Source organism: Panthera uncia (genome assembly GCF_023721935.1).
Source record: "Panthera uncia isolate 11264 chromosome A1 unlocalized genomic scaffold, Puncia_PCG_1.0 HiC_scaffold_17, whole genome shotgun sequence".
NCBI classification, from domain to species: Eukaryota; Metazoa; Chordata; class Mammalia; order Carnivora; family Felidae; genus Panthera; species Panthera uncia.
This window is the reverse complement of record NW_026057577.1, coordinates 54737108-54753887: the sequence shown is the minus strand read 5'-3', so window position 1 is coordinate 54753887 and position 16780 is coordinate 54737108. Positions and strand designations below refer to the sequence as shown.

The 16780-nt window shown below is 38.3% G+C and overlaps 1 protein-coding gene across 2 annotated transcripts in view; it reads left to right on the top strand.

Annotated features, from left to right (window-relative positions):
* Positions 1-16238, top strand: part of ANKRD31 (ankyrin repeat domain 31) — a 136068-nt gene extending 119830 nt beyond the window's left edge. The window contains exons 22-24 of one of the 2 annotated variants that reach the window (XM_049649643.1): positions 882-1022; positions 7260-7362; positions 15876-16238. In XM_049649643.1, coding sequence (XP_049505600.1) covers positions 882-1022; positions 7260-7362; positions 15876-16021 — 390 coding nt within the window. In that variant the 3' untranslated portion in view covers positions 16022-16238. Of the gene's footprint in view, positions 1-881; positions 1023-7259; positions 7363-8366; positions 8617-15875 lie in introns of those variants that run through there. The other variant, XM_049649644.1, reaches the window with a different exon arrangement.
* The last annotated feature ends 542 nt before the right edge of the window (positions 16239-16780 follow it).

Genomic DNA, 16780 nt, shown 5'->3' with positions numbered 1-16780 from the left:
AACTACTTAATGTCTTTATCTGCTGATTATAACATTCTTATCAGTCTTGGTCATTTTCAGTTGGTTGCTTTGTCTCTTCTGTATGGGTTGCGTTTTCCTACTTATTTGCAGGCCTGTTAATTTGTTATTGAATCCCACACATTGTGAAATCTACCTTGTTGGATGCTGGATATTTTTGTAGTCTTGTAAACATTTTATATATTTGTTCCAAAATACAGGTAAGTTCCTTGGAAACAATTTGATCCTTTTAAGTCTTACTGTTAAGATGTGGTAGGCAGGATTGGAGCATGTTTTCAGTCTAGGGCTAATTATTTCTCACTACTTAAGTAAGTTTCTTCTGTGTACCCTACCAGTGCCCTACCAGTTTTGAGGTTTTCTGTTGGGAACAGGCACTATTTTTGCCCTTTCAGAATGCCAGGTGTCATTACCTCTAATCACTACTCAGCTGAATACTTAAAGAGGACCCTCTGAAGATCTACAGAGTTCTCTCTCTCTCTTTGTATTTCTCTCTTCTTCAGTACTCTGTCCTACAGACTCTGGGCACTTTGCCTTCCTATACTCTGCTCTGCCTCTTCACCTCAGGGAGTCCACAGGCTTTGCCTGGATCCCCTCTCCCTGCACCATGACTTGAAAATTCTCTCAAGTCAATGGCTGGGACACTTGGAAGGCTCACCTCATTAATTTCTCACTTCTCACGGATCACTGTACTTTGTTGCCTGATGTTGTTTGGTATCTAACAAACTATTGCTTTATATATGTTGTCTATTTTTTGTTCGTGTTAGGACAAATCTGCCTCCTCTTACTTCATCCTGGCCAAAAGCAGACGTTCACATATTTCAGGTATTTTTCCTTCTTAATTTTTCTTTTATTTTTCACTTCAGGAGACTACTCACAAAGCCAGTGTTTTATTGAGTGGTAAAATTAAGGTAGAAAATGGTCAGATTTATCAAAATCCAGTCACCTGGCTCAAGGATCTTCTAGGAGACGACAGTTACGTGACTTGGAATTATGCTTGGAGTAAGGTGGGTCATTCTTAATTTATCTGTAACTGCATATTCAAATAGAAATGTACATTTTTTATGATAAAACTATTATTTTTAAGAAATCTGAACTTCTCCAAGCTCGTTTATGTCCTCATATATCCTTAATACAATATGCTACGTGCTTTCCCCTACAACTCTTGTTTAACAGAATTCCCCAGGGGCAGACTTGGACAGCTGACTGAGCCTCTCCATCCTTGTTCCTCACCTAGTCTCAGAAATTCAAATGCCCTGATTCCCCCCTAGGATTCCCCCAGGTGATTTCAGGTCTTTGTGACTCCCTAGAGAAAATTTGGGACCTCTGACGTATTGATAATTAAGTTAATATGTTAGTATTCTGGTGCAGTGGAGGAAAATCTTCCCCAAGACCACAGGAAGGAGCAAGCAGCCTAAGACCCACAGAGGTTATGCTGCACTTTTGTTTGAACTCAGTCTTATCCATCAATTGCTAAACCCCCAAAAAGAAACACTTGTTTTCATTCTGACTTCCCAGACTTAGTAATCTTCCCCTCAGTTCTGTCTTCTGAGTTGTAAGCCCAGTTTAACCACCAGTTGAAGACAATTAATGACTGACACCTTTGATGGCCAAGATCAGCCACCTCCAGATATCCATTGTCACACTTCAGGGAAGAGTCTTGGAATGATTCACCCAGGAAAGTGTGAATCATCAGACGTCCACCATTACTGTTAAACAGAATTACAGATGCCTTCAGCCTCCACTAGCCATTAGAGTAAGCCTCAGTGTACTAGTAATAAAAGGCCCAGTTTCTTCTCTCCTTTTTTGTCCCACTTAGCTCTGCCCACCTTCCCTCCTAGTTTCTCCTCTCCTTCTGCATCCCTAAATTGCTTTCCAGTGTTCTAGACCTTTGTGGCAGGTGCTTCCAAAATTGTGTTGTAGTTCCCTCACTTACATCAATACATCTTGGATTCTTTTCTACTTTATAGTCTTTATGGGTTTTTTCTTAAAGGTTTTTTCTAGTTGTTTATTTCCCACCCCTGGAGTCACCAGGCCACCTGCTTTCAATTTACCCTGCCCAGTCCTTTCCATGGATTCATAAGTCATATTTGCATGTTAGTAATTAACATTTTACCCTTGGAAATCCCTTTTTATTAAAAAGTTTCTCAAACTTGTGATAGATTTTATCATTTTGTTGAAATAGTCTATGGTTACAGCCTGAATATGGTTCTGATTTCTGTAGTTTAGTTTTTTTGAGCTCGACATGCCTCTGCTACAGTGTGCCCAGTGATGACTCAGTTCTCCCACTCTTTTTCTTTATTGGAACTACTGCATTTTCTGCTTTTGAATAGCTGGTTGTGACATCATTTGGCCCTCACTCTGTACTTAAGCCTCATTTATATATCACATTGCCTATGGTCTTTTCTCATTGGACATGTCAGTTAGTCATATGGTTTAACACCGAGGTGATAGTGAAGTCAAAGGCGAATGTGGGTGCTAAAAATAGAAGAATTATTGGGTATAAGATATTTGTACAGATTATCTAAGTAGGCTTAGATTTTTTTTTAATATTCAAAAAATAGTCTTAAAAATTACCACAGGGTGCTCATGTACTTTTAATAAATACCCCAAGCTGAGAAACACTACCCCAGTAAAAATTTTTGCAGTGTTTAAAACCCTCTTTTAAAACTTAACACAGAAACCTTTGCCTCCTCTTATCTTGAAGTAACTCCTGAATTCACAGTTGCTTCTGAGTGACAGGGTGTTTTGGCTACATTGGTCAATGTGAACATTTCTCCTGACTCATTCTGAGAATGCTGGTGTGGCTATAGGTCCCGGAGTGGTTGCTTGTCAGGCAAGAAATGCCAGAAAACTAGGTCTTATCCTGCCTCAGACAGAATGACAACAGCCACTAGACACAGAGATGACTCATACTTCCTACCCAAGCAGCTGGGCTGCTATACAGGGAATTCTGATGCTTACTCCCACTGGGCATCACTGATCCCTCTCACTCCTGCAGTCTCCTGACTATTAGGTATCATCCTGATATGGCAGAGTGATCTCTGGGAGGGAGACAGGAGACCAGGCTGGTTCCCAGTTCCACTCATGATAAGTTACATGATCTGGGAATGTTTTTCGATCCTGCCTACACATTGGAATCACTTGAGGAGCTTTTAAAAACTGCTAATGCCTGGAGGACCCCAGCTCCATACCTTCTGATCTAATAGTCTTGACTGAAGACCAGGTGGCAATATTTGAAAAAGCTTTCCAGGTAATTGTAATATGCAGCCTAGAGTGAGAATCACTGATCTGGATCAAGTCACTTCACCTTTCTGAACATCATTTTTCTTATGTATGAAATAAGTAGTAGTGCTAAATGGTCTCTAAAGACCTTCCAATGTGGAAATTCTAGGACTTGGATAGTTATGTGTGATTTATAAAGGCTTTTACATGTATTCTTTCACAACAACCCCAAGAGGCAAGAAAATTAACTATTTTCTCTGTCTATGGATGTAAAACCAGAGTTACAGGAGATTAAGTGAGTTGATTACCCCCAAGGCCAGTAAGTGCCAGAACTAGGATTAGAATCTGGTCTTTTGGTTCCCTGTATATTATTTTCCACATTTGCAACAAGTAAGGACAGAGGGACATTATTTTCTACATTTACAACACAAGGGAGCCCGCATTCCTTTCATTGGAAACCAGTTGCCGTGAACTGAAAAGAGCACACAGTGTTACCTAGCTGTCTTTGTGGATTTATGCAAAGTCTCATTCTTGTGCAGCAAAAATTGCTCACTTCTAGCAGAAAAAAATGCCTTTCTGTGATACAGTTATGGTAGGAAATTGTAAGAATGGCAGTGACCATTGATTTTGTGAATGCTCAGGACTGGATCTTTGCAGATGAAGAATACACTGCCATTTTGGGCAGTGACTGAAGGAGCAGTGACCGCTCTCTTGGGCAACATACTTTCCATCCAAATGACTCACTCTCTGAGTTTCGACCCTTATAAATTCACTGTTTTGGATCTAGTATTAACTTTTCTCTGTGGTTACCCCTCACCCTACACACTTTCTAAAATAATTCCTCCCACCACCATGATTAGGAATATCAAGGTAGGGAAAGGTTGAGGTAGGAGTATAGAAAGTGATGGGAATTGTTGATCTGGACAGCCAGCCAGCCTCATTGGGTCAATTAATCATTCCCAAAGTGTCTTAATTAACTTAAACTTCTGTGAGTCCTGCTTCTACTCTGGAGATGTGGGCCCTTTCAAAATACAAATATCAAAGAGGTGTGAATCCTGAAGACTGTAAATAATATGAAAGGCCTACTGCCCTTCTCTTGCCTGGAGCTACATAGACTGCCTGGGGGAAGTGGAGAAGGAAGTGGAGAAGGCTCTAGGATGGGGATTGGGAAGAGGGGGGCGGTGTGAAGGTGAACCTCACTTCCATCATATTTCCCCAGGATCTGTCTTTTGTGGCAGTTATTATACTTTTATCCTCCCTTCTCAAATATTTGAGAATTATTTTAATTTTTTAGCCAAATTATGTCTTGGTGTTACAGTGAACCTAAAAGAAAAACCTACAGTTTTCTTCTGTTTCTTTGCCCTTTTCTGCCCCCTCTCCCATCCTCCAACAAAAACAATTTTCCTTTCCTCTTTCTTCCTTTTGGGATAGTGTAAATTTGTTAAGACTTGCTTCATAAAACTTGAAATGGAAGTAAAACAGTCATTTGATCATCCATGAACAGATTCCCATTAGTCAGTACCAACAAATGGTTTTCCTGAAGACATACGAAAAATGGACTGATACTTTCAAATAAAATAGAGCCCCCGCAGGGAAGTAAATTCTTGGACACCTCTTTAATGTTCAAAGGCAGGTTATGTTTTATATTTTCTCTTGATGCGTTAGAACATAAGGTATAGAGACACATTTGTTACTGCAGTTAATGACAATTGAGATTGTACTTTATTTCTTCAGAGACCATACCAAAATAAAGTTAATTAATAATTTCACTTGGCTGATTAACTACATTTCCAGAATAGTGGCTAACTGAATCATGCATCTACCTCACACACACACACACACACACACACACACACACACACAAATGCACACCATTTCTTTCCCAAGTATAATATTAGGAAATCACAATGAACTAATTTCTGAAGAATAATGGACCTTCTACCTAAGAGCCTCAAGGAAAGCATCAGTGACCTTCGGATGAAGCACTCCTGTAGTTATACATTTTAGAAAAGCAGGACCACCACAACCTGCAGGTAACCCTCACAGCACGCATCTTACCCTAACTCCGGCTTTATTACTGTTTTCCTCAGGGGGGAGGTGGCATCCCATCAGCTGCCCCTCATCACAATGGGTTTTGAGTGGTAAAGTTGTCAAGATTGCTGGCAGCTATGTAGCCCAAGACCCTAAAAACCTCACCAACAGCTCATCCTACATGCCTCTATCAGAGCAGGCATATGAGCTAGATTTGGATTCAAGATTTAGTTTAGGATTCAGAGTTTGATTTATGCAAATATGATGACTGTTGGCTCTTATGCTTTAGACAACTAGAGCGCAGACACTATTATGAAATGGACAGTTTCCAGGAGTGACTAGTGCCTGTTCAGTTTAGGCCTATATATTATTATCCTCATTCAATAAATTACCCCCATTTTGAAGAAACTAGATCTTTAACTCCGTGGATTTTCTTAAAGCTGTGTTCTATGTCTGAATTACCCCTAGTGCTAAGTTTAAGACCTATGCGGACTCATGACTTCTAAGGCTACTAAGGTACAATTTTACCACTTTATATTACCCAGTACTAACTGATAAAAATCTGCTTTAAATCTGAAGTGCAGGTGAGAATATACTGAGCCTGCATATTGACAGGCCTGTAAGGTATTTTGGATATTATCAGGGCACAAGTGAACAAAATCTGTTGTTTCTAATTGTTAGTTGTTGGGAGAACTGACAGATGGCATTCAGAGGCCTCATCTCTCCTGTGACAGGTGGGGATGGGTTAGCACAGATCTGTTCCATTTCCATTACCAAGTTTGTTTGGTCATGGGATTGAGCCCAGAGGGTACCTAAACCTTCCAGATTCCTTATGTCTGCCCCATTCTGTTAAATAACAGCTTTTATTGAGCAATCAGGACATGCTAGACAGTATGCCAAATGCTTTTCATGTATTCTAATCCTCACAACAGCCTGATAAGCTTGGAGGTACTCGTTTTACAAATGCACAGAGGCTCAGAGAATGTAAGAATCTTGCTTAAGAGCTCAGACTGCAGAGGTTTTCCCCCCCAGAATTGTCAGGCAGTATGCGAAGTGCTAAGAGTATAAAAATGAATATGACACAGACCTTGTCTTCAAGGAGTTTATGTTAATGGAAGCAGACCTCTTAACACATAATTTCATTTAAATGAGATAAGTTCCTTGACAGAAAAATAAGCACAGAAATTATGGGGGTCTAGAGGAAGGTTATTGGCTAAGTTTCTAGAAGTTCTAAGAAAGCATCCTGGAGGAAGGGATGTTCGAGTTGAGACTGGATGGTTCAGCCACAGTGAGCCTAGCTTCTGAGGCATATTATTAGGCCACCCTGGAACAAAGAGTGGAGAACCCAAGGACCCTGTGGCAAATGTTTGCCAGTGTGCCTCAGCCCAGCCCATTTGTGTGCAGGGATCTCTAAGATCTGACCTTCAAGGCTGATAAACAATAGCTAAGTTCACAAACAAGCCAGAAAAAGCCAAAAAAATTGGATGCATAGCCCTGAAATGATATTAATCTGAACAGTTAAATGTCTTATTTCTTGAAAAGTACTATTACTTTTGTGGTTTAATTTTATTAGTACAACGCTACTTCTTTAACACTATAAAGTAGCCCATGCTGGTTTAATGGTTGTTTACTAAGTGAATGGAAAGAGGTTTAATGATAAAAAGCAGGGGTAACAAATTTCTTCTCTGAAGGGCCAAATAATAAAGATTTCAGGCTTCATGGGCATATGGTCTTTGTCACCAATATTCAATGATGGTGTAGCATAAAAGCATCCATTGATAGTAAGTAAATGAATGGGTATCTTTGTGTTCTAATAAAACTTTACTTACAAACAAAGGGGGCAGGCCAGATTTGTCTATGGACTATGGTTTGCCAGTCTGTGATAGACAACAGTCAGTACTTTACCAAAGTTACAGTTTGCAAGAGAGACGTGTATTTGCTTCTTTTGAAATGTAGAACTTTTGAATTCTGTGCTTACTTGTGTGCAGGTAACATATCTGGGGAAAGAGCTTGTAAAGTATGTTTCTGAGGAAATACCCGTACCCTCAGAGCCAAACATGGCGCCTCAGCAACATCAACCTTGTCTTCCAGGTACGTGCAGACCAACACCCATTTCTTAGTTGTGAGGAAAGTGCCCAAAGCTACTGAGAAAGCACTCCTTGTTTTGTATTTTCATTCATGTAACATTCAAATAACCATTCTACAGTGAACAATTCAGTGGCATCTAGTACACTCACAGTGGTGAGCAACCACCACCTCTGTGTAGTTCCAAAACAACTTTCATTACCCAAAAAGAAACTCCACACCCATTCAACAATTGCTCCCCTCGGTCTACTTTCTGTCTGTATGAATTTGCCTGTTCTGAATGTATCATATAAATGGAATCATATAATATATAACCTTTTGTGTCTGACATCTTTCATTTAGCATAATGCTTTTAAGGATCTTGCCCTGAAGGACATTCAGTTTCCCTTTTTTGGAAGTAGTGCTGCTGTGAGCATGTCTATACGTATATTTTAACCTGGTTTTAGTTCTTTTGGATGTATACCTAGGAGTGGAATTGCTGCATCATGTGGTAATTATATGTTGAAGTTTTTGAGGAACAGCCAAACCGTTTTCCACAGCAACTGAGTCATTTACATGTCCACAAGCAACATACAAGGGTTCCAATTTCCCCACATCCTCACCAACACTTATTTTCTGTTGGTTTGTTTATAGCACTCCATTTTTAAGCATAGGTGATTCTAGGAGAATTTTTTAAATGACACCTTTTCTCACAATTCCATTCTCTAAATCTATATTATACTTACTTTGGGTAGATTTTTAACTGTCATATAAAAGGAAAAATGGCACTTTTTTCCTTCCTGCAGGCAATGATTTGGTTAGTTTTCTAAAATCAAGTACTAAAATAAATCTTTGCTTGTTAGTGTAAACTAATGTGCTTTATCTGGTGGAATCAACTTTAACCCAAGAAAGCTGAAGAGAATGTCGTCTTCATCGTTAAGCAGCAGATTTTGAAATCTGGGAAGAGGCTGCACACATTTCTATAAAACGAATATAACTAAGTCTCTGTTACCCTTTGCTTTTTCCCCCAGTGTCCCTGCCTCAGACCAGTTGGGGACAGTATAAGCAGAAATGGAAGTACAATATAGAAGATGATAATTCTGTGATAACCAGAATCAACAACCAAACAGGGATTACTATCATTAAGCCCCTAACCAGAGTCTCCCCAGGGCCATGCTTCCTACGACAAACCTTAATAATTCCAAGGACTTTCCTTTCCTAACTTTATACCTAATCCACTGTAACCTCCTAGGGTCCTTCTTTGTCTCAAAAACTGGCTTTAGAATAGGATGCATTTTCCCCATTTTTGTGAAGATAGCCTCAAGAGTGCTTTTCATCATTCTGGGAGAATAGATCTGGTAAAACAGAAATTGTGGAGAAGTTAAAGGGTTTAAACTGAAAGAAGTTATTGTCATAATTCATGGTCTTTGGTTTCTAATTCTGACTGCAGATCTACCTAATCAAATCTTGGAGTGGGGTCCAGGAACCTGAATTTTTTTAAGTGATTCTTATGTAGCCTGACTATAGACTTTGAATGACTAGCAGTGTCTGATTTCTTATGCAGATAATAATTTGAAAACTCTTGATAGTCAGCCCTTCACCTCTATCCCAAAGCATACCCATTCTCATGCTTGCTCACATTGCGTCTCTGTCTCTCAGTCTCTCTCTCTCTCTCTCTCTCTCTCTCTCTCTCTCTCACACACACACACACACACACACACACACACACACACACACACAGGAAAGTCAAGCAAACCCTTTATCCTCCTGGTTTCTAACCTCAAGAATCAGAGCAGAAATACAGGATCTTCCCTATTTCCTATTTCACAGAAGTTATCTGCTCCTCAGGTTTCCTAGCTCTAGGCAGGCATTTCCAACCCTAGCCATTTCTCTCCTTCCTCAGAGGGCTCATGGTTCCCCTGCTAAGTGAGCATGAAATAAAAAATGGGTTCTGAACTGCTGCTTCTGTTGCCTGCAATATAAACAAATTTCTAAATCGTAAACACTGTTTACAGAAATACTGAATTTTCTTTCCTTTAGATATTTCATACAGTGTTAACACTAATTTGAGAACTACGGAGTGCCGATATGCCAGCCAACTTCTTGCTGCCTTCATCTGGGCCTAGGATGCTGCAGGTCTCTGCTGGCATTCTGTAGGCTGCTGTTGGAACTTTATTTGAACCTCTTTAATTTAGGACTCTTCTGTACCTGGTTTTGTAGTACCTGACAGAAATCCAACAACCTGGCAGATTAGAAAAATGTAAACTCTATAACCTTATTACAAGCGAACCATTCAAGAGAAAATCTTTTTCCCTCTTTTGCATATCAAAATGTCATGGAAATTGTGGATCTGACATTCTAGGATACACAAAGTTTGAAGGAAAAACAAGGCCTTACAGATTTCATCAGCCTGCTTCATATCATGAACATAATCTGTTCTCTTACACTTTTTAACGGTCACACTCTTCAGAATAGTGCTTTCTGGGAGTAAAGAAATTAGGAAGACCTATTACATTTCCCAAACCTAGGGTGATTATGCATCCCAGCTGGACCAGGGCATTCCTTAATCCAGCAAATTTATTAGTAGCACTCCCTTTGACTTGCAGATGCGCCTTGTTTAGATGACCTAGTATAGGAACCAAGCAAATAGGTGTTGGAAAAAATGAAATTTGGACAAGGTAAAAAAAAGAGAAACTCTCCAGTTTCATTTACTTTTTTTAAAGTTTTTACTTAAATTCCAAGTAGTCGACATACAGTGTAGTATTAGTTTCAAGTGTACAACATAGTGATTCAATACTTCCATACAACACCTGGTGCTCATCACAAGTACCCTCCTTAATCCCCGCCACCTTTTAACACATCCCTCCACCCATCTGCCCTCTGGTAACCATCAGTTTGTTCTCTATAAGAACTATATAGATTCTTACATACTGTTGTGCAAATAGATGGTCAAATCTTATGCATAACACTCTATATTATAAATTTTTTTTAACGTTTATTCATTATGGAGAGAGAGACAGAGAGACAGAGCATGAGCAGGGGAGGGGCAGAGAGAGAGGGAGACACAGAATCCAAAGCAGGCTCCAGGCCCTGAGCTGTCAGCACAGAGCCTGACGCGGGGCTCGAACTCACAAACCGTGAGATCGTGACCTGAGCCAAAGTCGGACGCCCAACTGACTGAGCCACCCAGGTGCCCCAGCACTCTATATTATAAATAATTGCTGGCTACCTAATCTTAACCCCCTGATGGACTGAGATCTTTGAGTTCAGAGAGACTTTTCTGGGCTTTTCCTCCTTATTATATTCCCCAAAGACTAGCACAATAGCTTGCCAGTAAATGTTCATTGAATAATGTTCATCAAATAATAATGAATTAATGGATGCATGAATATGATCCAAAGGACTGCTAATTTAAAACTGAATTTACTTGTGATTGACTGTCCTAATAAGTAGACATGCCTAGATCTCACAGGCTTAATGGAATTTGTTGTGGAGAATTCAACAGATTGTAAATAGGATTTCGGTTAGGTAATATTATCTCCTTTATCTGAATCTTCAACATCTGACTGTGAGATAGAAGACTAATGGCCCTTCACATTTTTTCAACCAGATACTTAAAAGAGAGCTATATCCTTCTACTTCCCCCTCTTCATGATAAATAATAAATCTGTTTAGCTTTGGTAACATTTCCTAAACCTCTTTAATCAGATGATGTCAGCATTTCATGGGACAAATAGCAAACTCAATAACTAATTTATTTCTTCATATCATTTGGAATCATGGTATCAAGAATTTCCTGGGGGCTCCTGGGTGGCTCATTTAATTAAGCATCTGACTCTTGATTTCAGCTCAGGTCATGATTTCGGTCATAAGATCGAGTCCAGTGTCGGGATTCTCTCTCTCCCAGTCTCTCTGTCCCTCTCCCACTCCCACTTGGGCACACGCATACTCAATCCCTCTCTCTTTCTCTCAAAAAAAAAAAAAAAATCCTGAGTCACGAAGATTAGTGATAAAAGTTTTTAATCTTGCTGTTTTGAGACTTTATCCAATGAATCAGAGATGATGGAAGAGCTTTATTCTTAGTCCCGCACAAAAACTAGTCATGTTGGTAACTCAGGTGAATGTGTTGGTGGACTCCAGAGTGCTAGAATATGGTACATTAACAGATTTGAAGGTATATGCTATGTGTAATTAAAGATTTTAATCAGGGGCACCTGGGTGGCTCAGTCCGTTGAACGTCCTACTTCGGCTCAGGTCATGATCTCGCCCTCCGTGAGTTCAAGCCCCGTGTCAGGCTCTGTGCTGACAGCTCAGAGCCTGGAGCCTGCTTCAGATCCTGTGTCTCCCTCTCTCTCTGCCCCTCCCCCACTCTCACTTTGTCTGGCTCTGTCTCTCAAAAATAAATAAATGTAAAAAAAAAATTTTTTTTTAAAGATTTTAATCATACGAACACCATCCTTAAAAAATGAAATTCTGGAAACCCCAGAACTAGACCCACAAATGTATGGCCAACTCATCTTTGACAAAGCAGGAAAGAACATCCAATGGAAAAAAGACAGTCTCTTTAACAAATGGTGCTGGGAGAACTGGACAGCAACATGCAGAAGGTTGAAACTAGACCACTTTCTCACACCATTCACAAAAACAAACTCAAAATGGATAAAGGACCTGAATGTGAGACAGGAAACCATCAAAACCCTAGAGGAGAAAGCAGGAAAAGACCTCTCTGACCTCAGCCGTAGCAATCTCTTATTCGACACATCCCCAAAGGCAAGGGAATTAAAAGCAAAAATGAATTACTGGGACCTTATGAAGATAAAAAGCTTCTGCACAGCAAAGGAAACAACCAACAGAACTAAAAGGCAACCAACGGAATGGGAAAAGATATTTGCAAATGACATATCGGACAAAGGGCTAGTATCCAAAATCTATAAAGAGCTCACCAAACTCCACACCCGAGAAACAAATAACGCAGTGAAGAAATGGGCAGAAAACATGAATAGACACTTCTCTAAAGAAGACATCCGGATGGCCAACAGGCACATGAAAAGATGCTCAACGTCGCTCCTTATCAGGGAAATACAAATCAAAGCCACACTCAGATATCACCTCACGCCAGTCAGAGTGGCCAAAATGAACAAATCAGGAGACTATAGATGCTGGAGAGGATGTGGAGAAACGGGAACCGTCTTGCACTGTTGGTGGGAATGCAAACTGGTGCAGCCGCTCTGGAAAACAGTGTGGAGGTTCCTCAGAAAATTAAAAATAGACCTACCCTATGACCCAGCAATAGCACTGCTAGGAATTTATCCAAGGGATACAGGAGTACTGAGGCATAGGGGCACTTGTACCCCAATGTTTATAGCAGCACTCTCAACAATAGCCAAATTATGGAAAGAGCCTAAATGTCCATCAACTGATGAATGGATAAAGAAATTGTGGTTTATATACACAATGGAGTACTACGTGGCAATGAGAAAGAATGAAATATGGCCCTTTGTAGCAACGTAGATGGAACTGGAGAGTGTGATGCTAAGTGAAATAAGCCATACAGAGAAAGACAGATACCATATGGTTTCACTCTTATGTGGATCCTGAGAAACTTAACAGAAACCCATGGGGGAGGGGAAGAAAAAAAAAAAAAAAGAGGTTAGAGTGGGAGAGAGCCAAAGCATAAGAGACTGTTAAAAACTGAGAACAAACTGAGGGTTGATGGGGGGTGGGAGGGAGGGGGGGGTGGGAGGGAGGGGAGGGTGGGTGATGGGTATTGAGGAGGGCACCTTTTGGGATGAGCACTGGGTGTTGTATGGAAACCAATTTGACAATAAATTTCATATACTGAAAAAAAAATAGTGTGGGAAAAATATGAATATAAATTAACAATGAATTTAATTATCAATGGACAATTAATAAAATAATTATTTCTAAAAAAAAAAATGAAATTCTGTTGGTGAAATCCTGATATATATATATCGCTAAAGTCCTTAGAAGCTATAAAATGGAGTGAATCTATGGTGCATTTTCCCTTGAAATTTCACAACTTCCTCTTAAGCCTCTGCCTGCTTGGCTGTAGTTTCTTGTGTTATTGAGGAAATCTTCACTGATATTTCAGAATAAATTGGAAGGAAAAAATGAACATTCCCAAACTTCTACATAATTTGTGATCACGGTGTACAGACATATCAATCTTTTTTACAGTACTTAAAAAAAATCTGTTAATGTAGATCACAATTCATTATTTACTCAGAAAGCCAATCTTACTTATATGTATCTATGTCCCCTGTCAGCACAGTAGTTAAAACACTCAAAGAAAATTATGTCAAATGTATTCATCTAAGAAAAAAAGAGTATCTCCTGAAGTCTTTCTTTTCCCAAGCCATCATTTAATGCATATTAATTATATCATTTTCTTTCATCATTTCTTCATTTGAAAATAGAACATGCTTTTTCAGAAAAAAAAAAAGACTCTTTTTTGATTTTGCTAAAAACTGTCCTTGACCTACTGATAATATGTTGTAAATAAATTACTTTAAAGAAAGTGTTTTGTTCATTCCAGTGCTATTACTGTGCTTCATTGCTCTGTAAAAGTATGTGTAACAGAGAGCACAAACATTCACAGGTGCTTCTGTTTTATGTGGTTAAGAACTTCTTCAAACTTAAACACCTAAGGAAGATGGGTGCCTGATAACAGAGCAGAAGGTGTTTATTTCAGCTCCTGTTGATGATTCTTGATTGTTTTTCATTACTTTAATCATAATTTTTTTCATCCTAGTATCATGATTAACTTTGACCTAATTCTTAAAGTGGAGGATATATATCCACTGATAGGGGAGAAAAGAGAAAAAAACTAATTTATCTGTTGAGCACCTGCCGTGTGCCAGGCCCTCTGCCAGATTGTTTTACAGACCTTAGGCCTTTGATGAGTTTCTTATTAGTAAAACTCCAGACCTGATGTCTGTACAACACAGAAAAAAACATGAACACTTTACATATAAAGTCAACTGTCTCAAACCCAGTTCAGCTTAAGAAACCACGTATAAAATTTATTTTCCCATAAAGAAAGGGCTTAAATAATTTAAACTTCAAAATATAATGTCCAAGTCTGTTTCTTGATTCCAGTATAGTTTTCACAGATGGCTCTTGATCTTATCAATATAAATCTATCTCATACTATTAATTTAGTTTTAAATATCAAATCACCTAATACTCTACCACCATGTTTAGCCTTTAGAATCCTTTTATTTTAAAAAGGCATTGAATTTTGTATTTAAATAGCTGTAATTGAATTTTTTCCCCAGTGTAACTATAGCAGATGTACTTTTACAATCTATTAAAATAATTCCTAATCATTTTCCCTTTGACTGGAATTATACTTCTTGTTCAGAATGAGAATGTGTATGTATATATATACACTTCTGACCAAGAAGTATAATTCCAATCAAAGGGAAAATTATATATATATATATATATATATATATATATATATATATTCATTCCCATTTATAACTAGAGTAAGCAAAGAAGTGAAATTTCTATATCATCTAGTCTTGGACCTATTTTACAGATGATGAAACTGAGAACCAGAGAGGTAACATGGGTTGAATGAAAGGAGTACGTAGGTTAGTGATGTTTGAGGAGTGAACTATCAGTTAAAATAATGAGTCTGATTATTTTTACTTACGATCTATTAAGGGAATTTTTTAAAATGTTACAGGAGAAAGAAAAGTAAAAGTTAAAATTATTTTTAACCTAACTAATTAGCTTGTCATTTTGAAGTGCTAATTTAGGCCACTAGATAACATGAATAGGTGCATGAGCCTGTCCTTTTGCCTAGTGATGAAGCTAGCAATTCAGTTTAAGGAGATTTGTGCAGAATATCTAATATTTGGTGATCTCGCTTGAGGAAAATGGGTTTCTTCCTACTTCTTGCATGAGTAGAATGGTTCATTAGTTAGCTGTGCGGTCTTTTTTGGGGACGAGGAGGAACGAGAAGAGCCAAATGTTCACACTGTGGCTATTTTCCGAGTTGTACTGGGCCGGAGAAGCCATAAAACTTGCATGAGACAACACAAGTTTGTGTGGCCTAGAAAACTGATTATCTGTCTTCCAGCCTAATACTATTTTCAGTAAGAAATAACAATAATAATAGCAGCTTATATTTATTGAATATTTGCTATATGCTACTCAGTAGCCAATCATTTGACACGCATTATCCCATTTAGTCCTCACTACTGTTTCATTCTCAATTTACTGGAAATTATGGCACAGAGGGGTTTATATAACCACCTTCAGAAGCTGCAGTCATCCTTTTCTTGCCTTGCTGTTTTATACTGCAGACAGGCTTCTTTTTCCCAAGATAAGTCAATGCTGATTTATAGCTTTATCTTGGGTATGGAAAATGGAGTGAGTGAATTATGACTTGGTCAGAAATCTCATTTTGTGCTCAGTAGACTTGACTAGGGTCTAAGATTTGTAATAAGCAAATTTAAATATTATTTTTTTTAAAATAGGGTTTAATTTGTTGGTTCTTCTTTAAATAGGAACTTCCAGAGAGTCAATGCAAAGCATCCCACATTATCTACAAATAAAAGAAGTTCTATTAATCAGCGATCAAGAATTTCTCCCATGCCATATAATGGATCAACATTGGAAGTTCTATGTGGAATGCGAAGAGCTAACATTCTAAAACCTTGTTTTCTTAATAATTTAATAGGTATTTGTTCATATTATTAAGCCACATTCATATTTTATCTTATATGGGCGCGAGGGCCTATTTTAATACACGCTTTATGAGTTGCTACTTAAGATGTGTGTTTACTATTGTAAGAAAAAATAGAACTCAAACTACTGTAGTTAGATAAAATACTTTTTTGCCATTGTAATAAAGGCGTTTTTGAATTAAACCACATTGAATCTCTGGCTTTCTTTTTATTAACGTAAATGTAAAACTCATCTTTCAGTCAATACTTCTACCTTTGTATAAATAACAGTTAACTAAAGGGAAGTAAGGATTAAAAAAAGATTGATAAATGGTCCTGAAAAGGCCAGGCTAAAGGGTATCTACTTAAAACAAGAACTTAATGTCCTGGTACCTTCCCCCATTTACTTTGGAACTTATCTTGTGACCAAAATATAAAATTATGAAAGAGGTTTATTTTAAATTTCATAAAATTTAGCATAGGTAAAACTGTAACTATGGTAAGTCTTAGAACAAAAAATGAATCAAATGTTGATTTGGTGGCTGATTATTTTAAATAGGATATACTTAACCTTTTGCTACATTGTCATGAAGATTTTTATTTTTTTTTTTGTAAGAAAGATTTTTATAAGAGAAACTTGGGGAGCACCTGGATGGCACATTGGTTGAACATCTGACTCTTGATTTCTGCTCAGGTCATGATCTCAGGATTCCTTAGATAGAGCCACCATGTCAGTACAGAGCCTA